This window comes from Telopea speciosissima, chromosome 3 (assembly GCF_018873765.1).
Source record: "Telopea speciosissima isolate NSW1024214 ecotype Mountain lineage chromosome 3, Tspe_v1, whole genome shotgun sequence".
NCBI classification, from domain to species: Eukaryota; Viridiplantae; Streptophyta; class Magnoliopsida; order Proteales; family Proteaceae; genus Telopea; species Telopea speciosissima.
This window is the reverse complement of record NC_057918.1, coordinates 47,039,306-47,065,798: the sequence shown is the minus strand read 5'-3', so window position 1 is coordinate 47,065,798 and position 26,493 is coordinate 47,039,306. Positions and strand designations below refer to the sequence as shown.

Sequence of the window (26,493 nt, the reverse complement as noted above, 5' to 3'; positions counted from 1 at the left end):
TTTGAACAGAAGAGAGGAATCACCAAAAAACAATCATAGACAAGCACGGTCTAAATAAAAACCACATGCTACCTTGGTGTACCGTGATTGTTGGGCTCTAAGGCCCACCACGGTTGTGGTGGCCAAGGTCGACTCTTGGTGGTCTTCACACATGTCCTCTGGCGATTCCAAAAATGTCGAAAAAATGATGCTTATATTATTAGTATTAAATGTAATAAACTCAACCGTGAATTGAAAATAGGCATAACCAGCAGCCGCCGGGCGTGGTTGTTGTTGGTCGCCCTGGGGTTACTCAAAGTGTGGGCAGCCTGTGGGAGCCTGCTCTAATATCACATGTAAGCGATTAAACTGCAATGTCTCTTAAGGAAAATTATCTGCTCCATTTCAAGTGCCTCTAATAGGGGGAGGAGGGAGGAGGGGACCCCACCCAAGCAGTGTGGTTGGGGAGGGGTAGGGTGGTCATTCCCCCCCCCCTCTCAACATTTGAGGAACTTGGGAAAATGGACCTGCCCATGAAATGGAGCAGATAATGATCCCGCAATGGTATTAGTACACGATAAGCCTATACTTAGGCTGTGTTTGGTATGCATTTTTGGAATGCATTCTAGTTCGATTTGATAAAGAGTATTGATGCCCAACCAAGGAGATGCTTGTAGCTGCTGCATGAAAGTGCACCTACAAAGTAGGTGATTGACATAAGTAATACAGATTACCAAATAAGAAAGATGTTGGGGGTACAATATCTTGTATTTCGTCATTTGGATTATTAGTGGGTTTATTGATTACAATGACACAAACACGTCTTTTTGGACTGTATTTTTATCCATGATTAGATAATAATGTAGATAAATCCACCAATTTGAGCATAACTGAACAGCTACATCGCATTTGGCAGGGTATAGGAAGAGCAGATTCGAAGTGCCTTTCCCACCATGTACATGTAAGATCTCCAAATAACTTCAACCAGAATCCTTTTGACATAAATCAATCGATGACCATGAAAGAATTGACTAATGTTTATGCAGAATTAATTATACAAATCAAAATGATTAGACAGGAAAATTTGGCTCAAAGATTGTAGAAGTCAGGAAAAAGAGGAAAAAGCCTCAGCTGGGACTAGCCAAATCAATTTCTACCTCTACTTTCTGTTCGTCAATAAGATCACTTGACATGGCAGAAGGTATTCTGTGACGCTTTAGTATCCGAGAAGTGGCAACTTTGGCCAACTGATAGTTCAAAACAATTACTCTATCATCATCCAAATCAATCCTCAAGTTCCCTTCACCGCAACCATCCACAAGTTGCTGTAGATGTTTCAGATTCTTAACTTCCACACCATTAACTTTCTTCACCTGGCCACAGAAAATGTTCAGATTTATTGGATCCATACGAATATCTCTATCCCTTAACTGAAATTCTAATTTGGTTGTCCATTAAACCTCCATCCTTTTTATGATAATTGTACCACCCAAGCAGCAGATAGTTGGCTGACCATTTCTGGATGGCACAATAATCTTTAGCTGGTTGAAATTTGAACGAGGAGATCATAGGACAAATCTACTTACATGTGTGCTTGTTTCCTCGATATTCAATTATGTTCAATAATTACCATCTAAGAGTACTAATTTGACCATTGAGAATAAGCTACTAACAATACTGAAATACTGTAATACCTGCAGTTCTGAAAGGCGTTCATAACCCGCATTGATTTCATCCATCAGCAGCTGCTTATAAATCAGAAGATGAATAGTCAATAGCAGAAAACATAAATCTGAATTAGTAATATCAATGGCCTGCAACAAGTATGTTTTTTCTTTATTTATTTCATTTATTTTCTTGGTCTGAGCTTGGACAAATCTTTACCTAAACATAATCCAAAAAGCAAGACTGTAAAAAAAATATATATATTACAAACAAATACGTAAGGCAAAAAGGCCTTTGCACAACCCACTGAGGCACACCTTACCCGATGCCCACCTTATTGTGCCACAAGGGGAAGGATGATATGGCAACTCCAACTGTTGCATATAGAGGACATTGTCAGGAATTAGCCTTTGGTGTATTGGCATGCATCCTTGGTCGGTTGTTCCTTGAATTGGCATGCACCCTCTTGATAGTCCATGTACTATACTGCACCCTCTTGGTAGTCCTGAATTTTTAAAGCTTATTTTGCTATGTGGCTGACTGTGTTCAGGCTGAAATTTGACATGTGAGGAGGAAACCTTAGGGCCAACTCGTTCACAAAATTTGCACTCGATCCAAGCTGCCATGTGACAGATATTTGGGCAACACGGGTAATACTTCCTCGGTGGGCCATGCAGGAAACCATTGCTTGCTAAACAAATTGTTGGAAGATGAGAGAAATAGTTTAGAGCTGAAATGCTTGAGTTGTCAATTAAACAACTCAAGCTTCTATTTATAATAGAAGCCTCAAAGAGGCAAATTACACAAGTACCCTTACTATGACTAAACAAAAAAAATACATAGAAAAATACCCATATAACCCCACAGTATACCATACAATTTAACACTCCCCCTCAAGTTGGAGCATAGATATCCATCATGCCCAACTTGGATACAAAAGGATGAAATAGTTTTCCACTCAATCCCTTAGTGAACACATCAACGAGCTGATCTTCAGACTTCACGAAGGGAATACAAACAAGACCACTCTCAAGCTTTTCTTTGATAAAATGTCGATCAATCTCCACATGTTTAGTATGATCATGCTAGACTGGGTTGCGGGCTATGTTGATTGCAGTCTTGTTGTTACAGTATAGCATCATGGGAAAAGAAATAGGAACACTAATATCTTGAAGTAGCCCTGGAAGCCATAACAGCTCACAAATAACTTGGGCCATTGGACGAAATTCAGCCTCGGCGTTTGATCTAGCCACCACATTTTGCTTCTTGCTGCGCCATGTGACTAGGTTGCCACCAACAAAAGTACAATAGCCTGTCACAAACTTGTGATCAGAAGAGCCAGCCCAATCAGAATCCGTATAGGCTTCAACTCAAAAGTGATCATGTGCAGATAGGAGAATTCCCTTTCCTGGTGCTGACTTCAAATATCGAAGAATGCGAAGAACAACCTCCATATGAGTGGAATAGGGATCATGCATGAACTGGCTTACCAGGCTCACAGCAAAGGCAATGTCTGGCCGTGTGTGAGATAGGTAGATCAGCTTTCCTCCCAACCTCTGATAACGACCTTTGTCAACTAGTTCTCCATCATATTCCTTCAGCCTGGTGTTAGCCTCTAAAGGGGTTTCACTAGGCTGACAACCCAGCAACCCAGTCTCGGATAAAAGGTCCAGGATGTATTTTCTCTGGGAAAGATATATGCCTTTTGATGATCTGGCAACTTCAATCCCGAGAAAATACCTTAGCTGCCTTAGATCCTTGAACTCAAACTTAGGTCCGAGAAACTCCTTAAGACGATTCATCCCTGTCATTCCCAGTCAAAACTATATCATCAACATATACAATAAGAACTGTAACCTTGTTGCCATGGCACTTGATGAACAAAGTATGATCAGTATTGCTCTGTTTGAACCCCACAGAGGTCATAGCCTTATGAAATCTGTCAAACCAAGCTCTAGAGGATTGTTTGAGACCATATAGAGCATGCTTCAACTTACATACTTTGCCACTGGTTGTATCAGATGAGAACCCAAGAAGAAATTCCATGTACCCCTCTTCATCAAGCTCTCCATGAAGGAAAGCATTCTTCACATCAAGTTGTTGTAGATCCCATCCTAGATTCACAGCACAAGACAATAGAACTCTCACTATATTCAACTTGGTAACTGGGGCAAAGGTTTCCTGGTAATCAATCCTATAGGTTTGAATGAGCCCTTTAGCCATAAGTCTTGCCTTATCTATCAATGATGCCATCAACTTTCTGTTGACCGCAAACGCCCACTTGCACCCAACTGGTTTCTTTCATGGAGGAAGAGCTACAATATCCCATGTGTTATTTTTCTTTAAAGCCTTCATTTCTTCTACCATGGCTGCTTTCCACTTTGCATCTGCAAGGGCCTCCTGCCAATTATGTGGAATACAAACAGAGGAAAGGGAAGAAACAAAGGTAAGATAAGAAGTAGACAATGCATCATAAGAGACAACATGAGATATGGGGTGCTGAGTGCAGGACCTAATTCCCTTACGGTGGGCAATAGGTACATCAAGATCAAGAGAAGGTTGAGGAGAAGAGAGATTACCAGTGGAACTTGGATCTAGCTCAGGGGATTCCAATTGAACAGGTTCAGGTGCTGTTGTGGTGGAGATCTCAACTTGCTTTTTCTTTGACTGCTTTCTATGAAAGACTTCGAGGTTGGATACATTAATCAGCCTCAGCCTTTATACCTGAGAAGTAGGCTCCCCCTGTGTTAGAATGTTAGTGACAGGCAAGGCTGAAGGAACACAAATAGGGAGAAGAGGTTCCTGGATAGCCACATCTTCGCTATTACACTCCCCCTAAAGAGGTGGGAAGGAATTAACTCATGAAAGACAACATCCATACTCACCACAATACGGCGAGCAGGGGGAAAGTAACACTTATAACCCTTCTGTGTGGGAGAATACCCAAGGAAAATACACTGGAGACCACGACGTTCAAATTTGCTAGGGGAATGTGTGTCACGGACATAATACACAGCCAAAAATGCGGGGAGGGACAACAAAAGAGAAAGACCCCTCCAAAACCTAAATAGGAGAGCTAACATTCAAGACCCGAGTAGGCATTCGGTTTATCAGATAAGCAGCAGTAAGGACAACATTACTCTAGTATTGGGAAGGAACATGACGAGCAAACATGAGTGCACGAGCTACTTCCAAAAGATGGCGGTTCTTTCTTTCGGCCACCCCATTTTGGGCAGGAGTGTCAACACAGCTGGTTTGGTGAATGTTTCCATGATCAGTTAGATATTTCTGGAACTGGCCCTCAGTGTATTCAGTGCCATTATCACTACTAAGAATTTTAATGGTAGCTTTATATTGGGTCTAAACCATTTTATGAAATAGTTGGAAACAATGGAATACTTCACTCTTATGGTGCATCATATAAACCCAAGTGATACGAGAATGGCAATCTATAAAAGTAACAAACCAACGGTGACCAGAAATGGAAGTACGACGAGAGGGATCCCACACATCAGTATGAACCAAATGAAAACTGGTACTACTTTTTTGATTAACTGGAGAATAGGTAGCTCGAGTTTGTTTGGCCATAACACATGCCTCACAAAAAAACTCAGTTCGATTACATTCTTTAACAAGTTTAGGGAATAAAAAGGAGAGTTTAGGGAATAAAAAGGATAAGATCCCAAGGGGGGATGGCCCAAACAGCTATGCCATTGATACAAAATAACAAAAGAAGCTGAACTAAGCTGAGGAGGAACCAAATGAAGCTGAGAAGGTAAAGTTGTTGATGTAGAAGCGCCCTCAAGCAAGTAGAGATCATCATGCATTCTACCCCATCCAATCGACCTCTCATGCTTCAGATCCTGGAAAATGCAATGATCAGGGAAAAAGGTTACTTTACAATTCAAATCTCGAGTCAAACTACTAATGTAGTGAAGGTTAGTAGTAAAATTAGGAATATTGATGTAGAACTGGAATGAAAGTTCAACCAATCCCAACACAGGATCTGAATCAGGGGAAAAGAGGTTCAATTCGATGGGGTTTAAGGCTGGGATGGTTTAATAGGATATGGTAAAGTTCAAGGGTGAGGGTAATGTAATTAGAGGGAAATAGATATAAGGAAAATAAGGAAGTCAAGGGGTAATGCAACAGATCTGCAGCAAGTAGTAACAATGAATTTTGACTAGAAAGGGGATGTCTCTAATGGCTGGAATGCTTGAGAAGAATGAGAACAATGATTGAAGAGTATCCTCCTGGGCTTCCCACCGCAAGGAGTCAGCTTGGACCACACACCAACTCCATCACCAAGGATCCAACACCATGGATTTACTTCAAAAGAAGCAACTGCTTACAACAATATTGAATTATCAAAGTAGTCTTCTTGGCTGAAAACAACCTTACATATAAATAAAAGCAAAAGCTTCCAAGAAAGGACATCAAAACCCAACTTTCCTACCTAATTCTTGACTTTAGAAAATAAGAAATCTCCTACCAAACATTGGCTTACCAACTATTGACTTATTATCACCAAACCCATACCTAACTTTGACATAGGAGCCTCCTTTTGACAATGGAGCCTTCCTTTGATAATAAGGCCTCCTTTATTGACAATACCTACCACCCACATATAACACATGTTAAAAACATAGATTGACCAAACCCAACTTGCATGAGCTGGGCCTTAGTCTTGGGTCTAGGCTAAAGCCCATTAGGACTAATAAAAGTTGGGCCTATGATGTTGGATCTGATCCATATCAATAGTCCTAGCCCATTATGGATCAATAGTCCTAGTCCATTAAGGATCAATAGGCCTGGCCCATTAAGGTTGGGCTGATCTTCATCACACAAGCAACAACCTTCTTCTTTTTCTTCTTTGAGTATACACTTGGTTCTACATCAACTCTCCCCGGCTTAAAAACATTCGTCTCCGACGAATGGGTGAAGGCCATATAACGTTCATACAAGTCCGGATCAAGCTTCTTGAAGTCATCGGTGTGTATCCAAGTGCTATCATGTCGTGGGCGACCCTTCCATTTGACGAGAAAGGCATGATAACCAGTGCCACGACGAGTGGTTTTGTACATGTCGTCCAAAACCTCTTCAATGATATCCATAGGTGGGGTCCATCGGGACTAAAGTTGGGCAGTCTTAGCATCTGCTCCGTATCACCATTGTCGGAATGATGTCCCACGTACACATGGAGATCAGCAACGTTGAAAATGTTGCTAATGCTCATATCTTCAAGCACCTCTAACATGTAGGCGTTAGGTCCAATGCGTTTCAGCACCTTGTATGGACCCATTTTCTTAGGATCCGAATGCGCACCATCACCATATCTCTTGGCTGGAACTCGACATAACGGCGATGGCGATCAGTTGTGGCTTTGTACACTTCATTGTTGAGGGCGATGCGTCGCCTAAAATCAGCATGCACCTCAGTGATGTGCCTAATGAACTCATCAGCTTCAAGGCTGAGGCGTGCTTGAGGTGGGAGTGGAATGAAGTCAATTGGACGCCTAGGCTGCAATCTAAGAAGTGCTTAAAAAGGAGTACGCCCAATAGTTCTATTGACTGAACTAGTGTAAGCAAACTCAGCTATGTCTAAAATGGCTGGCCAAGTCTTCTCATAATCTCGAACTAGGCACCTCAAGAGATTTCCCAAGCTTCGGTTCACCACTTCAGTCTGCCCATCAATTTGTGGATGAAAGGTTGTAGAGAACTTCAATTTATTGTTAGTTTTCAGCCACAACGTCTTCCAAAAATAGCTGGTGAACTTGACATCCCGGTCTGAAACTATAATGCTTGGTAGCCCATGAATACGCACAACCTCTTGAAAGAACAGCTTTGCAACATGAAAGGCGTCGAAGGTCTTGCGACAAGGTATGAAGTGAACCATCATGGTGAAACGGTCAACCACCACCATGATGGAATCATGTCGATCCTTGGTAAGGGGTAGTCCGAGAACAAAGTCCATGCTGATATCTTGCCACGGTGCATGTGGCACAGGCAATGGAGAATATAGACCTGTATTTGCTTCGTTCCTTTGGCCAGCTGACATACATGACATTGTTTGACCACATGGTCCACATCTTTGGTTAAGTGAGGCCAGTAGTAACGATCAGCCATCAGTGAAATAGTTTTGTCCTTGCCAAAGTAACCTCCTAAACCTCCTCCATGTAGCTCCCTAATGATGTGATGTCGTAGGGAGGAGTTTGGAATGCACAAACGCGTTCCTAAGAACAAATAAGCATCATGTATTGAATATTTAGCATGCTGCCCACCACGTTGCAGCTCTTCGTAAAGAACACTGAAGTCAGAATCGGCTGCATATTCTCCTTTGATCTGATCTATACTCAAGGCATGAGCTGAAAATGTAGTAAAGGTCAGCACCTTTCTACTCAAGGCATCGGCTACAACATTCTCCTTACCAGCCTCGTACTTCATAGCAAAGACAAACTTTTGTAGGTATGCAACCCACTTGGCATGGCGATGGCTAACCGACTTTTGTGAATGTAGATGCTTGAGTGCCTCATAGTCGGTGTAGAGGATGAATTCCTTGCCAATGAGATAGTGCCTCCAATGACGTAGCACTTGAACAACAGCATAGAGCTCTAGGTCATATGTGGAATAACGTTTCTTTGCCTCATTGATTTTCTCACTGTGATAGGCAATAGGGTGGCCAGCTTGCATCAAAACTCCACCTAAGCCAACATGCTAGGCGTCAATAGCAACCTCAAAGATCTTGTCAAAATCAGGTAGGCAAAGTATAGGAGCTTCTGTCAACTTTTTCTTGATCAGCTGTAGTGCCTTAGTTGCTGCCACTATCCACTCAAAACTGCCCTTGCTCTTCTTCATACATTCAGTTATAGGTGCCATGATGGCACTGAAGTTTCGAATGAATCTTCTGTAGAAAGAAGCCAAACCATGGAAACTATGAACTTCAGTGAGTGTGCGAGGAACAGGCCAGTCAAGGATACTTTTCACTTTCTCAGGATCCGCTTCAACACCCTTTGAGGAGACGATGAATCCAAGGAACACCACCTTGGGCAGCATGAAGGAACACTTCTTGAGGTTCGCATAGAGCTTTTCCTTGCGTAATACTCTTAAAACTTGTTTTATGTGGTCGATGTGGTCATTTGGGTCCTTGCTATAAATTAGAATGTCATCGAAATAAACCACAAGAAAGTGACCAATGAAAGGACGAAGGATCTGAGTCATCACCCTCATGAATGTGCTTGGTGCATCAGTCAAACCAAAAGGCATGACCTTCCACTCATACAAACCATCCTTGGTTTTAAATGCTGTCTTCCACTCATCTCCTTGTCGAACAGGGATTTGATGGTAGCCACTACGCAAATCCAGCTTGGTGAAGACTTTCGAACCGGTTAGCATGTCCAACATGTCATCTAACCGTGGTATAGGGAACCTATACTTAACAGTTATTTTATTTATCGCCCTGCTGTCCACACACATATGCCATGATCTGTCCTTCTTTGGGGTAAGGAGGGCTGGTACAGCACATGGGGATAAACTCTCCTCAATGAAGCCTTTTTGTAGTAGATCATCAACTTGTCTCTTGAGCATGGTTCAAAATCTCGCGATATTTCGCCGAAATATCGCTTAATTTCGTATATCTCGAGCTTACCGAGATGCGAAATCAGGTCGAAATGAAAAAATACCATATTTCGTCGATATCTCGTGAGATATCGTGAGATATCGACGATATCTCGATATCTCACGAGATATCGACGAAATATGGTATTTTGGCTTAAAGTGTCACGTGAAGGGGGGCTTTAATACAATATTTCGCAGATTTCGGTCCATATTTCGACCGAGAGCTGCATTTGCTAAGGAATTTCAGTCTTTTGCCTATTCTTCCACTCTTCCAAGCTCTCATCCAACACTCTAGCCATTGTTCAAGTACATTGTTGTCGGATTTTCGCCGGTAAACTCATCGGAGGGTCATCTAAGCTCATCATCCAAGCATTTTTCCACTATTTAAGGTAAATTCTATTCCTCTAAAACTATTTTTTTGAAAAGACTATGTACAAATTTTGTTGGATGGTGATGATATTAATATATGTTAGACACCGGAGGCCGATCTATAGCCTCACGGTGTCGAAATTTTTTTTCCATATGTATTTTTTTTTTTTAATTTTCTGGTTTTAAAAATTCATTTTCCTACAATTAAAATAGGAAATAATTAGGGGTAATATGACTTAGATGGTAATGAATTAAATATATGTTAGACACCAATGGCCGATCTGCGGCTTCACGGTGTCGGATTTATTTTTCTGCTCTTAAATAATTATTTTAATTTTCGCACATACCACTCCATTGGCATCGGATTATGGTACTTCACAACCTTACAGTGGATATGGATATGGATCACTATCATATGGGCAGTTTAGTGGGGTAGGGGACTATGACTACCAGTCCCAGTCCCAGTCTCAGGGACATACTGGATCATCTTTTGTAGATAACATCTTTACATACCCTAGCGGACCTAGCTATCAACCTCACCAGCCATACATGCAGCCAATGCCATCGCCTCTTGCGCCCGCACCAACATCATATCACAGTGGATCATCTTCTTCACGGACTGGATCGATTGGTAACCCTAGTTTATAACCTAGGATAGGTTACCTACAGTATGTTGATGATTCCATTTACGTGACACTTGTGGGTGACTACACTCGTTTCTTCTCCGATTCTATACCGTGGTCCACATATGTCCTTCAAACAGAGAGCAATGGACGTCGACTCCAGCGAGGCATGAGTGGGATTGATCCAGGGAGGCACAGCAACTACTATTAGCAGTTTAGCACTTGTAATTTGTAACTTAAGTTGTGATTTCATTGATCTATGAACTTGTGAGTTGTGACTTGCGAGTTGCGAGTCTTGTGACTTACTAACTTTGACACTTAGTGTATTGCCTTTAAGGCTTTAAGCGAGTTATTGAATATTATGGAGTTTATGAGAATCATGGCACTCATCAATGTGTATTGGCTTTAACTTGATATGTGATGAAGTTAAATACTATTATTAAATATTAACTGCCTAATCTATGTGTATTTAACTATTTATACATTAGGGTCGGCGACCGTATGTCAATCAAGGGTGCAAGCCCAAAACACCAATTTGAATTCACATTTTTACAATTTTATGGTTTAAATGTGTTTATTAAGCTTAAATAAGGCTGTCCATGAAGTTTCAGGCCTAGATATGGCCAAATACCCCCCGACATGGACCCCCGAAATATTGCAGAAAAAATGCAATATTTCGGTCATATTTCGCGATATCTCGGATATTTCGGATATCTCGGTAGGCTTAAGATACCGATATATCGCGAGATGTAGTACTATGCTCTTGAGCGCTATATGTTCTGTAGGACTGAGTCGATACGCAGGCAGGTTTGGCAAGACTGACCCTGGTACCAAGTCAATGGCATGCTGGATAGCTCTCAAAGGGGGGAGCTCATTGGGTAGCTCGTCAGGTACTAGGTCAGCAAAGTCGGAGAGGAGCTCCTTGATGGGTGGTGCTAGCTGAACCACAGGCTGTGGAGTCACTTCTTTGGTCACTAGTGCCAATATCAACCCTGTGTCGTGGCTGGTCCAATCAAACTCCTTCGGAACAGCTAACATCTCTTTGTGGGGCAGAGCTAACACCTTCTTCTTAGGGGTGGGAATTTTTTGGTTAGTCCTCAAGGACCATCTCTTTCGCAACTCCTCAGGCAAATAGATAGGTTCAAACACTGTGTGTTGACCCTTATACTGAAAAATACACTAATTTTTCTTTCCCCCTGTGAGAACATCATTGTCATAAAGCCACGACCTCCCTAAGAGTACATCTGTCAATTTCATGGGGATAACATCACACCACACCTTTTCATCATACCTAGAGAGCTGTAAGGGGACAGCACAATGCTGATTGACCTCCAAGATAGTCCCATTCAGTAAGGAAACCTTGTAAGGTTGAGGATGCTTCTCTATCTTCAACTGAGCTCTCTTCTCGAACAAATCAGAGACCATGTTGACACAGCTGCCACTGTCAACAATGACTTGAGCTGTACGACCGGCTGAATACATACGGCTGTAGAAGATATAATTTCGCCGCCAATCTTCACCTTTAACTTCAGCCACCAAGATGCAAGTGACTTCACACACCAGCTCCATCACCAAGGATCAAACACCAGGGATTTACTTCAAAAGAAGCAACTGCTTACAACAATATTGAATTATCAAAGTTGTCTTCTTGGCTGAAAACAGCCTTACATATAAACAGAAGCAAAAGCTTCCAAGAAAGGACATCAAAACCCAACTTCCCTACCTAATTCTTTACTTTAGAAAATAAGAAATCTCCTACCAAACATTGGCTTACCAACTATTGACTTATTATCACCAAACCCCTACCTAACTTTGACATAGGAGCCTCCTTTTGACAATGGAGCCTTCCTTTGACAATAAAGCCTCCTTTGTTGACAATACCTACTACCCACACATAACACATGTTAAAAACATAGATTGACCAAACCCAACTTGCATGGGTTGGGCCTTAGTCTTGGGTTTAGGCTAAAGCCCATTAGGACTAATAAAGTTGGGTCTATGATGTTGAATCTGATCCACATCATTAGTCCTAGCACATTATGGATCAATAGTCCTAGTCCAATAAGGATCAATAGGCCTGGCCCATTAAGGTTGGGCTGATCTTCATCACACAGGCAACAACCTTCTTTTTCTTCCTTGAATACACCCTTGGTTCTGCATCAAATATGTAGTACAGAAGACAATATAAGAGAAGGAGAGCAGCGTATGAAACCCTTTCCAGAGACAGAGGAGAGAGATCCAACTGCCACTTGAACTTTGTCTTTTCCAGATGAAGGGTTATATTTGTGAAATAAGTTGGAGGAACCTATTATGTGGTCAGTGGCACCGGAGTCAATGATCCACGTAGCGGAAACAACCGATGCACAATAACCACCAAAAGGAATACCTGACTGAGCAAAATGGGAACCTGAAGAGGCCGGTGTAGAGGTAGTGGAGGATTTAGCGGAAGCAAATGTGACCCTCATCATGCGACGGAAGGCCTGGAGCTCCTCCGGAGAAAGACCCAATCAGTAGGAGGTGAAGTGGCAACTGTCTCTGTGTGATGAGCCTTGGTCTTGGGTTTACCTTTGGCTGCACGTTTGGCTTCAAAGTCAGCAGGCTTCCCATGGAGCTTCCAGTAAGTAGCCTTTATATGGAATGGCTTGTTGCAATGCTCACATCGAACAACCTCTTTCGAAGAGTCACCCAAATGAGAGGAAATGTCAATAGTGGGAGTAGGGCTGGCCCCAACTTGGAGGGTTGATCGATCAATAGTAGGAGTGTGCAACATAGCAACTCGGCAACTCTCCTTTGTAAGGACCAACGCATAGGACTGCTCCAAGGAAAAGGAACTCTGCCCAAAATTTGAACCTGAATCTGATTATACTCGACATTTAAACCAGCAAGAAAATCATACACTCTAATCTTGTCCACATGCTTGCGGTATGTATCAATGTCTGTAGCATTCGTAGGCTGGTAGTCGGTATAATGATCAAGTTTCTGCCATAAGCTTCGAAGGGCTGCCCAGTACTGGGAGACAGATAGTTCCTTCTGGGTGGTGTCATTAGTCTTCTTACGAAGTTCATACACCTGGGCATCATTCCCAACCTGACCATCTATCTCCTTTGCACCAGCCCAGATCTGGGCTGCAGTATCAAGCAGCAAGTACCCACTAGAGATATCAGATTGCATAGAGTTAAGTAAGGACATTACCATGGAGTCATTTGCAATCCATCTTTTCTTGGCAAGACGTCCTCAGTTGGTTTAACAGTGGTGCCATCGATGTGTCCAGTGAGATCTTGACCTGCAATAGTCAAGTAGGTAGATCTGGACCACATCAAGTAGTTGGTACTGTCGAGCTTGATCGTAGCTGAATGATGAAGATAATCACTCCGAGGTTGTCCATCAGTTCCAAAGGAAGCAGAAGTAAGGTCTGAACCAGTCATGATGATCAGAAAAAGTCTTCAGAATCAGCAGCAACACAGAAAAAATTTCTGAAAATAGTCACACCAGTAACTCCAAAAATACCCTGTAGAAAGGGCTCAAATCTGGATCGAATCCTCCTCTGGTGGTGAACAGTAAGTCCTCCGAAAATCAGCAACTTCAGATGAGTAAGTAGAAAACCCAAGTTGGGCTAAAACCTGAATCGGGTTTTGAGGTTGCAGCACTTTCAGCCGTCAGAATGAGCTGAAACTGGAACCGAGTTCCCCTCTAGTGGTGGGGAAGAGGTCCTGTAAAATTTAGCTCTTACGGATGAGCCAATAAAAAGCCCTAATTTTGTCAAAAAATTAGGTCAAAACCTGTTTTTGGAGAAATCGCAGGGCTGAATCTGAGTTGAACTTGATCCAAAGCTGCAGCCTTCAAACAGGAAGGGGTGTGTACCAATAAGAGCAGGAACCAATCTCCAAAAAAACCAGAAATCGATCTTCAAGTGTAGGAAGAAATCGATCTCCAAAGATGGAGGAAACCTGCCAGCAGAATTAGGTCACACATGTAGTCTTCAATCTTCAATGAGGTAGGATTGAGGGCAGCATCCAAATCTGTGGTAGATCACCTCATAGTTGCTGCCCAGAAGCAGTGAGAAGAACCAAGAGTGGTGGAGGAGGTAGAATCAAATCGTGGAAGAAAGGGAAGAAGAAAAAAATAAAAAACTGAAAAAATTGCTTTGTAGATCAGAAGTTCTGCTCTGATACCATGTTGGAAGATGAGAAATAGTTTAGAGCTGAAATGCTTGAGTTGTCAATTAGACAACCCAAGCTTCTATTTATAATAGAAGCCTCAAAGAGGCAAATTACACAAGTACCCTTACTATGACTAAACAGAAAAAATACATAGAAAAGTACCCATATACCCCCACGGTATACCATACAATTTAACACAAATAAATAACGAGAACAAAGAAGTACCTGAGAAAGGATTACTAGTTGTTCACCAGCCATTTTGGGCAGTTCCCTCAGTGCACGTTCACACAATCGACGGGGGGAAGTATTATACCATTCTTCTCCATACTCATGTAGGAACGGCTGTGTCAGTGGAACAAAAACGAGTCCAGCAAAAATGAAATAACTAGGCAGCTGATCAAACTGATGAACTGGAACCAATGGCTGCAACTGCAAAATTACCAATTTTATATGTTAATTACCAATAATGATTGAATGGAATAGACAGGACAGACCAAATCTATTAAATACAGTGGCTTAGCTGATCCACTTGCCATTTAAGGGTTTTCAGTTTTGACCAGTTACAACAAAATTTTCATCGAAGGAAAAGATATGCAAGGAAAGACACAAGAGCACAAAGACTACAGCAGCCACAAACAAACCCCAAAACAAAGACAAGACTGCGAAGAAAACCCAACTGTGCAGCACCCTCCTCCCCCACTGCAGGAAGGTACTAGTGAGTTCTACTGGTGAAGTCTGTGGCCTGTTGTCACCTAGACCTGGGATGGATTCTCATCTTCACCTTACGCAATACGTGCCTTGCTCCCTCTCTTGTATCTTCAACACACTATGGCACTTTGCATTGCGAACAGTCAATGCTTGACCATTATTGAGAATTAGGGGTAGTTTTGTCATTGTTATTTTGGGTTTTGTGGGGTTCTATGTTATTTCTTTCCTTTAAGTCTTTATTTGTTAAGATGTAATAGGTGAGGGCTTAGGGATAATTTCATTATAAATCCCTAACCAACTTACCTAATTTAATTTGTCTTTATTATTAATAGAACCCAGGGCCTGCGATAGAACATATCTTCTATCGCAGGCTGCCTTTCCTTCTCTCGGCAGTGTGCTTCTTCTCCTTCTCTTTTCTCTTCTTCTTCTTCTCTCTTCTGCTGGTTAGTTAGTTCTCATTTCTAACATGGTATCAGAGAAATACTAATCATCTGAAGGATCTTCTCTAATCTCCTTCTGTTGATTCCCCTCTCGGTTTTGGTTTTCTGGTGTGCAGCCACCCATTGCTGCTCTTTTCAGTTGATGGATTGAAAACTACTCATACATATGAATGGAGTGCTTATTTGTGATGGTGGTTGGCGATTTGCAGACCATCCCTTGAAGTTTCGATTGGAGGATGGGAAGGTTACTATTTTCTGGAATCGATACTGTCATGTTTCTATTTTCAGAAAATAGAAACAATTGAGTTTCTTCGAAATTTTTGCATCTTCTGGTTCTGAGTTTTTGAGGACTACTTGTACCTACCTAAAGGAAGACTCGACCTGAGTTTCATTCTGTTCTGGTGATCTGATCGATTGCTTCTTGTTTTATTCTTTACACCTGCGAATGTTCTGTTTTCAGTCTTTTTTAGCCCTACAGTTGGCTTCACAGTTTCTGCTCAACTAGCTTGCTCAGCCTGATCTTTTGGGGTTTCATTCCCCCCTCCAGGTACTAGCTTCGATCACTATATCAGGCCCTTCCACTCTGCTGGTTGTAAGTTCTGCAAAATCTCTCTTATTACTGCCGGAAGTACTCTGTTTTTGTTTTTTTTTTTTTTGTTGGTTCTGCTGGTTCCAGGCTTCTAACCTGCTTGATTTCGGGCCTCGGTTTTTATTCTGCTGCCTATTACTATGGAATTCTGCAACAGTTGGTGACTTGTTCTCCATTATTTATTGTGTGGCTGCTTCCCTATTGTTGGCTAGCTGTGCTCTTGTCTTACCTTTTTGACTGGTTTTATTTTCCCTATTGGTGCTATGGGAGAGAATAAAACTAATCCAGTGGTTACATCTCAAACTGAAACTGTGAATGTCACTATTACCTCTATCAAGCTGAAAGGGAGTTCAAATTATTTGTTATGGGTCCAAGCTGTGAAGGTTTATATTATGGCCAGGATGAAACTCAAGTATCATATAGTTAAATCTTCAACAGATCGATTCTAATGAGATATCAAAGGATTAACAGCTAAGAGAAAGGGAAGAAGGAGGAGAGAAGAGAGATTGGGAGAGAATCAATTATGTGTGTTGAGTGATTCTCAACACATAATAACTTCATTAATAAACTTCTGAAAATTACATAAGCCCCCCCAGGGAGGAAAGAAGAAATAAAAATAAAGAGTAAATAACAACTAAGTCATGTCTTATAATAAGAGTATAAGACAATGACAGAACTACCCTTACACACATAACTCTAACACTCCCCCTCAAGCTGGAGAATACATATCATACATTCCCAGCTTGCACAATAAGGTACTAAATAGACTAGGACTGAGACCCTTGGTGAAGATATCTGCTACTTGATCACCTGTCTTCACAAAAGGAGTACAAATGCATCTAGAGTCCAACTTCTCTTTGATGAACTGATGAAGTGTTGATCAACCTCAATATATTTGGTTCGATCATGCTGAACCGGATTATGGGCAATGCTTATAGCAACTTTGTTGTCACAATAAAGTCTCATTGAGCCTTCAATTTCAAAACTCAAGTCTTGAAGTAGTCTCTTTAGCCATATAAGCTCACACACTCCATGAGCAATGGCTCTAAACTCAGCTTCTGCACTGGATCTAGCTACAACTGGTTGTTTCTTGCTCCTCCAGGTAACTAGATTACCACCCACAAAGGTATAGTACCCAGAAAAAGATCTCCTGTCACAGACTAAACCAGCCCAATCAGCATTTGTGTAGCCTTCAATCTGCAAATGATCATGCCTAGTAAATAGAAGACCTTTTCCTGGACAGGATTTCAAATATCTAATGATGCAATACACCGCATCCAGATGTCCACTCCTGGGAGCATGCATGAACTGACTCACCACACCAACTGCATAAGAGATGTCTGGTCGAGTCAAGGAGAGAGAGATTAATTTCCCAACCAACCTTTGGTACTTGCTTGCATCTATTAGAGAAGAACCACATTTATCACCAAGCTTATGATTCGGATCAATGGGGGAAGTTGTTGGTTTGCACCCCATCATGCCTGTCTCTTTCAGAAGATCCATGACAAATTTCCTTTGGCAGATGTTGATTCCTTTCCTTGATCTAGATACTTCAATACCCAAGACGTATTTCAAGAGTCTAAGGTCTTTGATCTCAAACTGTTTAGCCAGATAAGACTTCAATCCGTTTATCTCAGTAACATCATTCCCAGTTACAACAATGTCATCAACATAGATAATGAGAGTTGTAACTGTACCATTACCTCTTCTAATAAACAAGGTGTGGTCAACTTGACTCTGATAATACCCATTCTTCAGGATGGCTTATCTAAATCTCTCAAACCAGGCCTTAGGAGACTGCTTGAGGCCATAGAGAGCTTTCTTCAAGAGACACACTTTCCCTTCAGCTGAGAGACACTTAAAACCAGGTGGAGGCTGCATATACACTTTCTGCTAGATCTCCATAAAGAAATGCATTCTTCACACCTAATTGATACATTAGTCAATTTTTATTGACTGCCAATGAAAGAAGAACCTTGATTGAGTTATGCTTAGCTACAGGGGTAAAAGTCTCCTAGTAGTCAATGCCATACACTTGACTATATCCTTTTACAACCAGCCTAGCTTTGTATCTTTCCATTGTACCATCGGATCTATACTTGATGGTATAAACCCATCTGCATCCAACTGGAGTTCTCCCCCTGTGAAGATCAACTAGAGTCCAAATATTGTTTTTTTCCAGAGCCACCATTTCCTCAGGCATTGCTTGCATCCATTTTGGATCGGATAAGGCCTCTGTGACATTTTTGGGAATGGAAGAAGACTCAAGGGCAGTGGAAAAGACAATACCTGTAGGAGAAATAAAGCCATAGGAAACAAACTGGGCTATGGGGTTAGTACAAGCTCTCTTCCCCTTTCTCATAGCAATGGGAAGATCTAATTCAGAAGGAGAAGTATTACCTGACTGAGGAGGATGAGACTGAGGATGTGGATCCAAAGAGGGGTTTTGGCAGGGTTGTTTTCCCTTCAACGCATACCAGGGTTGCTTTCCTTTTCCCTTCAACAAGCATTAACCTCTTGTGAATACAACATCTTTGAATCCTATTCCCTTGTATTCTTTTTCCTGCTAGCATCATCACCACTGCTAGCATCAATATCAACAACACCATCAACATCAACAACATCCACTTCTTTGTATTTTCCAATATCAATAGGAATGGGAAAGTGGAGGTAGGCAAGGGAGATAGAAAATGAATGACATCAGCATCCTATTCGCTTCTAGTACTCTCCCCCTAAAGAGGATGCCGAGGAGAAGAAAAGTAAGGAATAGACTCAAAGAAGGTGACATCTTTGGAGAGAAGTCGCCTTCGGGAAGGAGGATGGTAGCACTTATACCCTTTGGTTAAATCAGAGTAGCCAAAGAAGATGCACTTAAGAGCTTTGGGATTAAGCTTGGTGCGGGCTGATTTGTTGACATGAACATAACAAATACAACCAAAGATTTTTGGAGGCAAGGAGAAGACTGAGGATTGAGGAGAAAAAAGAGTTAGGGGAGATTTGGAGCCAGGGAGTGGAGTTGGCATCCGGTTAATAAGAAAGGCAGCGGTAAGCAGTGCATCAGACAAGAAAGTCTTAGGCACATGCATACCAAAGAGAAGACCCCTAGTGATTTCCAATAAGTGGCGATTTTTTCTCTCAGCCACCCCATTTTGTTGAGGGGTGTCAACACAAGCCAGTTGATGGATGATGCCATTATCAGTAAAGAACTATTGGAGCCCCCCATACATGTACTCACCCCCCTTATCAGACCTAACAATTTGGATTCGAGTACCAAACTGAGTAATGATAAGTCGATAAAAATCCTTGAAAGCATCACAAACATCACTCTTTTGTTTCAACAAAACAGTCCAAGTAGATCTAGAATAGTCATCCAAAAATGAAACAAAGTAATTAAATCCAAACAATGAAGTAATAGGAGAAGGCCCCCAAACATCAGTATGAACATGAGAAAAAGGTACACTAGTGACAATGTTTAGCAAAAATACAAGATTCACACTGAAAAACATAAGAAGGAAAAGAAGTAAACAAGTGGGGTAACTATATCCTCATATCAACAAAAGAGGGATGACTCCAAAGTACTACGGTCACTTCGACCACAAACATAAGCTGCAACAGTATATTGATCAGGTAACCGTGGTTCAAGAAGGTCTCCTCCTTTTTCAATCCCACTGCTAATAACCCTCTGTCTCCAAATCCTAAAAAAGACAATATAGGAAGGAAGAAAGTGACACAACAATTTAGGGATTTGATTAGGTGACTCACAGATAATAGGTTAGTAACAAAATCAGGAACATGACGAACAGACTCAAGGGAAATAGAAGGGGTAACTCTCACATTACCCTTACCAGAGGCAGAAGAAAGGGAACCATCAGCAACCCTTACCTTGTCCTGGCCAGAGCAAATGGAGTAGGAATTATAATACTGTGACATACCAGTCATGTGATCAGAGGCTCCAGAGTCAATAATCCAGGTGGGCACAGTAGAAGGAGCAGACAAGACCTGCAGAGGTGAGGCAAAAGTAGTTGACCCTCCAGAGGTAGGACTAGTAGTAGACCCTCCAAGGTGAGACACCAACCGGCGGAAGGCTGCAATATCATCCTGTGAAACGGAATCAGGGGTAGGCTGGGGTCCAGATGTTTTAGACTCAAATGTCATAGAGCTCCCCCTCGCTTGCCTCCACGGGCACTAGAGGAACCACCACGCCTACCAAGGGGCTGTCCGTGAAGATCCAAACACCTGTCCGTGGTGTGTCCAAGCTTTCCACAGTGATCACATTTAAACCTCTCACAGTGATCTCCACAAGTTGGTCCTTGGCCTTTCCCCCCACTTTTCCAGTCTCTGGGGGAACTAGAAATAAGAGCAGATCTCTCTGTTGATGGTGCCATATCCATAGTTATTCTCCTGATTTCCTCACTTTGTAAGTAGCTACACACTTCATCCAACGATGGAAAGGGATCCCTAAGATTTGCAAGCAAAGAGGCTTATATTCTGGGTTAAGACCACCAAGCAAAATAAGGATCATTTCCTTTTCGTGGCTCCTATAGACCTTTGCCTCATCATCAGAATTGGACAGTTGGAGGTTGTTATAATGATCATATTCCTCCCACAAGCTAATAATAGTGTTGTAGTAGTCAGATATACTCCTATCACCCTGTTTCATATGGATGATTTTTGGAGGATTTGATACACTTTGGCTGCATCACCAACTCTATCAAAAACCTTGGAGACACTGTCCCAGATATCTTTCACAGTCTCTTTATTCATAAACCTCCTACCTATCTCAGGTTTCATAGAGAATATCAGCCAAGTCATAACAGTGGAGTTCTCAGTCTCCCACTTGAGATAGCCTGGATCAGTAATGGTAGGCTCATTAATAGAGCCAGTAATATACCCCAACTTTCCCCTACTTCACAGGGACAACTTCACAGAACGGGACCAATCCAAGTAGTTGGTATTGTCCAATTTCACAACAGAGATTTGAGTGTTGAGGTTATCAAAGGAAGCCATCATTTAGGAACCACTACTCAGGCTGCTAGCTGTAGGTCCACTGACCTCAAAATCTTGCCCAGACATAGTAGACACCATATGCAAATACTTCAATAGTCAAACTAGTATGCTGCTCAACTTGGGAGTACACTCAATCCAAATAAAGGAGGTAAACCAGTACACAAATGGTTCTAAATCAACCAAATCAACTATGATGGGGCAAAGCCTAAAAAATAGCAGGCATACAGAGAGCAAAAAACTTGCATAACTCAAACCAAATCCTTCTAACACCCAAGGAACTTTAGTTCATAACACCCAACAAGTGGAACAAGGTGCAAACATTCCATTCTCAAGAACAAACAACCATCCAATGCAGCAATCTTCAAAAAAGGTCAAACAAGAAGCGAAAAGCAGCTGCCGATACCGCATAACAAAGAAAAAAGGAGCAATAGTCTCCAAATCTTCCCCTTCAAGAATCAGGCTCTTGGGGCTTCAAAACAGCACTCTATGCGACTCAAATAAGCCTAGTTTCAAGGCAAAATAGTCTGCCAAAGGCATAATCGAAACTCAAACATCCCAGGGCTGGCGGAAATTCTGGGTTATCTTCAAAGGCTTCACAGCAGCTTCCAGCCAAACAACACTCCTCTCAACAACCGAGAGGTCAGGGGTCTAAGAGAGTACCTGTAGGCGATTCAAATGCACTAGGTCTCATTCGAAGAGATGGAGAGATGAAGGAGAATCGAGACAATCACTCCACAAGCAAGCGGTAGCTAGGCAGGCACCTTCTAAAGCTTCAAATCACTTCAGCAGCTCCTAAACTCTCTCCATATGGACTTGGTTTGAAGAATAGCACTCCAAAGACTGTAAGAAGTATAGTTATCTCACATAGTACAGCCTCTAATGGAACCCTTTACATTTCTAGGGTTCCAACGAGAGGAGAAGACAACCACTGAGTTCAGCCGACTCTCAACTAGAGATGCTAGCTCTGATACCAAGTTAAATCTTCAATGGATCGATTCTAATGAGATATCAAAGGATTAACAGCTAAGAGAAAGGGAAGAAGAAGGAGAGAAGAGAGATTGGGAGAGAATCGATTATGTGTGTTGAGTGATTCTCAACACGAATAATAATTTCATTAATAAACTTCTAGAAATTACATAAGCCTCCCTAGGGAGGAAAGAAGAAATAAAAAGAAAAGAGTAAATAACAACTAAGTCATGTCTTATAATAAGACAATGATAGAACTACCCTTACACACATAACTCTAACACATATCTCCAACCTTCCTACCTCCGATTCAAAAGATTATGAGGATTGGATGCAAGACAATGCCATTATTTTGATTTAGTTATGGAACAGCATGGAACCGGATATTGTTGCAAAAGTGATGTTTCACACCATTGCTAAAGGTGTGTGAGATTACTTGAAGGATACTTATTCACAGGAGAAAAACATGAATTGAGTCTATGACATATATGAGAAACTCTTTCAGCTCCGGGAGTCTAACAAGCCTCTCCAAGACTACTACAACACTTTTAAAGGCCTTGTTAAGGAATTAAATGTTTTTCAGCCCCTCACCACCGACAATGACAAATTAAAAGCACAACAGAATGAATTTTTTGTGTATACATTTCTGGCTGACCTAGATTCTGATTTGAAGTCTGTCAAGGGACATTCTTGCTGGAGAAATTGTTCCTACTCTTGCTGACACGTTCTCTCACCTACAAGGCTACAACGTATCTCTTCTCCTGGAAAGCCTGACTTTACTCCCAAGTAGAATTCTGCCTTTGTGGCTGGTCGTAGACGTAACTCAGGGGGAGGACATGGCGGTGGTGGTGGTCGTGGCACTGGTGGTCGGTAAGGTGATAAACCTTTTCAAAAGTGTACTCATTGTGGCAAAACTGGTCACACTGTTGATTTTTGTTGGGACATGCATGGTAAACCCAATTGGGCAACTCAATCTGCCACATGCAGCGTATGAAGGAGGTAGTGATAGTGCTGCCCATAGTGATTCTCCATAGGTTTCCCTACCAAGGAGTGGTTCTACTACAACTCCTCACCATGATTATCTCTCCCGGATATTACGGCGTTTACAATACTTGGAGGCATCCAGTCTTACATCCACCGGGCCCTCATCTTCTTCTACTACTCTGGCTCATGCAAGTACACCTGCTCTTCTTACCACTACTACTCCATCCTGGATTATTGACTTCGGGGCTTCTGCTCATATGACTAGTAAGTCATCATTATTTACCACTTATTCACATACACATTCATCTTCACCTGTTATCCTTTCAAATGGTTCTTCTACTCCTATTTTTGGGCATGGTACCATCTCACCCACTTCTTCCATGAGTCTCTCCTCCGTGTTACATGTTCCTCAGTTACCATTAAATCTTCTTTCTATCAGTCAAATAACTAAAGCTTTACACTGTTCTGTGACTTTCTTTCCTTCTTATTGTGTTTTTCAGGATCTTCACACGAGGAAGAAGATTGGTGGAGGGTGTGAAAAAGATGGACTCTACTACCTTGACCATGGTGCTCCTACCTCATCTGCCGTTGTTGCTTCTGTTGGTGGGGTGTCTCCATTCCAGTGGCATTGTCGGCCATTTGTCCTTAGATTAAACTTGTTATTTCCTTCTTTTAAGTCAGTGTCTCGGTTAGAGTGTTAAGCTTGTGAGTTGGGAAAACATCACCATGCCTCTTTCCCTTCTCGTACTATGACTCATAGTTCGTCTTTATTTTCTTTAGTCCATTCGGATATTTGGGGTCCTTGTCCAGTTAAGAATCGGAGTGGGTTCATGTATTTTGTCACTTTTGTGGACGACCGTTCTCATCTCACATGGTTATTATACCTCTTGAAGGATCACTCTGAGTTTCTCTCTGCATTCCAAAATTTTTATAATGAAATAAAAACTCAGTTTGGTTCATCTATAAAATAGTTTCGTTCTGATAATGCTTTGGAGTATGTTCAAGGTGATAATTCTGACTTTTGTGTTTCTCATGGAATGATTCACCAAACTAGTTGTTCCTACACCCCACAACAAAATGGGGTGGCGGAACGTAAGAATAGACATTTACTTGAGGTTGCCTGCACTATAATGTTCCATATGCATGTTCCCAAGCAATTTTGATGTGAAGGGGTACTTACATGCATGTTACTATAATGTTATGTATGATTCTTACCACTGCTATCGCTGTTTATATCTGCTGATAAATCTTCCTTCACTAATCCAGGTCAGATTGCTTGATTAGTAATCCTTTTATTTTTTACTCCCTCTCAAAATGATCTTTCAGATCACTAATCCAGTCGAAAACCATTTTCTCTCTCTCCTAACTAACCTCCCTCGAAACTAGAGGAGATGAGTTAACTTTGGCTGTTCCCGGAATGCCCCCTCCTTCTCCGGCAGCCCCCACCGTTGCCTGCTCCCCTGCTTCCTGCCCCCCTGCTCCCCTCTCTGACCCTCCGTCCCACTCTCCTCCCAACTCCCCCCCATCCACCCCAGCTCCCGACCATCCTACCTCTGTCGCTAAACCTTGGACTTCCTTCTTCTCCGGTAGCACCTCTGCAACCCCTGCCGGACATCTTCTCCATTTTGTCCCACCCACCTCCCTTGAAGATTCCAAAGTTGGCTTCTGCCCCAATGGTTTACTCGACGAAGAAATCTCAATGGCGAGTCTTGCCTTGTGGGGCATTTCTGGGTAGCCGTCCTCCTTACCATATCGTCAAGTCCTCTCTTCTCAAACAATGGCGAACTGCTGGCGCTATTTACATCTACTTGTTATCTAGTGGGATTTTCATCTTGATTCTCCGAAGGCGACCAAGCCCGAGCTCTTGAAGGTGGCCCTGGCGGTTGGAAGGAAGCGGATCTTTCTCGAGCATGGGATCATCGTTCCACCCTCACTAGGATTAACCTCAAGTCCATTCCCATTTGGATCAACCTTCCTGGCCTCCCCTTCCATTACTGGTGCCCCTCTGGTCTCAGCATCGTCGGATCGACCGTCGGCAATCCCCTCTTCTCCGATGAGCGCACAAAAAAAATGGACCGCCTCTCCTTTGCTCGCCTCTATGTTGAGCTTAGTGTTGAGGACTCCCCTCCTGATTACGTCACAATCCAGGAAGAAGATGGTCACTCCTTCTCCCAACGTGTCCTCTATGAAGGTCTGCCCCACCGCTGCTCTGTCTGCAAACTCTTTGGTCACACCTCGAAGAGCTGCGTGCCGGACCCCAACACTGCCAAGGATCTCTTGGCTTCTTCCCAATCTGCTCCGGTGACGCCGGTCGAGGTTGAGACCCCAGCTGGAGAACTCCTTCCTGCTTCGTCTTTGGCCACAGGTGCTTTGCCTGCTGAGGCTTCGCTTGCCTTGCCTGCTGCTGATTCCGCCGTCCCTGAGATCCCCCTGTTTGGTTCTTCTCAGGTGGTTGCTACTCCTGGAGATAACTCGACTGGCTCTATCGCGGTTGTGGCAGTGGAGCAATCAACGATGACCTCCATGGCGCCTAAGGCAGGCGACCCCAAAACCCCCCCTCGTGGCTGGAAAAAACAAAGGAATCGTCGTCGGAGAAGTCACCGGGAACCTGCAGAGATCTCCTCTCTTGGCGAGCTCCCCGAGGCCCACCTACCACGCTGCTCTCCTGACGCAGCCCACAGTCGATTCACTGCCCTCATGAGTCTCGATCCTGAAGACGATTGTGCTATCACTGTCTCTTCGGCTTCCAAGGAGTCCAGGCTGACTCTCAACGAAGGTCTGCAACATCTCTCTGCGAAACCCCCTGCATCTCACCTTTTGGCCCTGCCTCGCTCCCCTTCCCCTTCTACTACCTTAAACATCAGCCCCCCCCACTGCTACGCTACAAGACCCCCCTTTTTTTAGCTTTCACCCACCACCACCAAGGTCCTCTGTTCCCCGTATAACCCCGTTGACCACTCCTCGTGGGCCCCCCCTTGTCCCTTCTCAATTTAACCTCCCCCTCCTTATCCCTTCTCACTTAAACCTGGCCCCTGTCAACCCGACCCGCATACCCTCCCCCCTACCCACTTAACCACCCTTTCCACACTTATACCAATACGGCTGAACCCAGCCGAACCAGTCCCAGCTCACCCTTCCGGTTCAATTGGGCCCACATCGCCTTGTGTCATCCCACCCTCCTCCCCTTCCCTAGTTTGCTTTCCCCCTTTGAAAGACTACCGTCTCCGGCCTCGCAGTGTCCCACCGGGGTCCAGGGTTAATTCCTCCACTGGTTGGCTGCCCCCTCCCCCCCCCTCTCTCATGATCCCTTGGATTATTTGGAACGTCCGTGGGCTCAATGCTCCGGCCAAACAAGCTGAAATCCGTGCCCATCTCAAGTCCACCAAATCC

The 26,493-nt window shown here is 42.8% G+C and overlaps 1 protein-coding gene across 3 annotated transcripts in view; it reads right to left on the bottom strand.

Annotated features, from left to right (window-relative positions):
* Positions 1-979: 979 nt before the first annotated feature.
* LOC122656403 (protease Do-like 10, mitochondrial) overlaps positions 980-26,493 on the bottom strand; it is a 91,316-nt gene continuing 65,802 nt past the window's right edge. For 2 of the 3 annotated variants that reach the window (XM_043850892.1, XM_043850895.1), the window contains 3 exons: positions 14,635-14,838; positions 1,674-1,724; positions 980-1,352 (listed from right to left, as the gene is read on the bottom strand). In XM_043850892.1, the coding sequence (XP_043706827.1) occupies positions 1,107-1,352; positions 1,674-1,724; positions 14,635-14,838 (501 nt within the window). In that variant the 3' untranslated portion in view covers positions 980-1,106. The remainder of the gene's footprint in view (positions 1,353-1,673; positions 1,725-14,634; positions 14,839-26,493) is intronic. The other variant, XM_043850893.1, reaches the window with a different exon arrangement.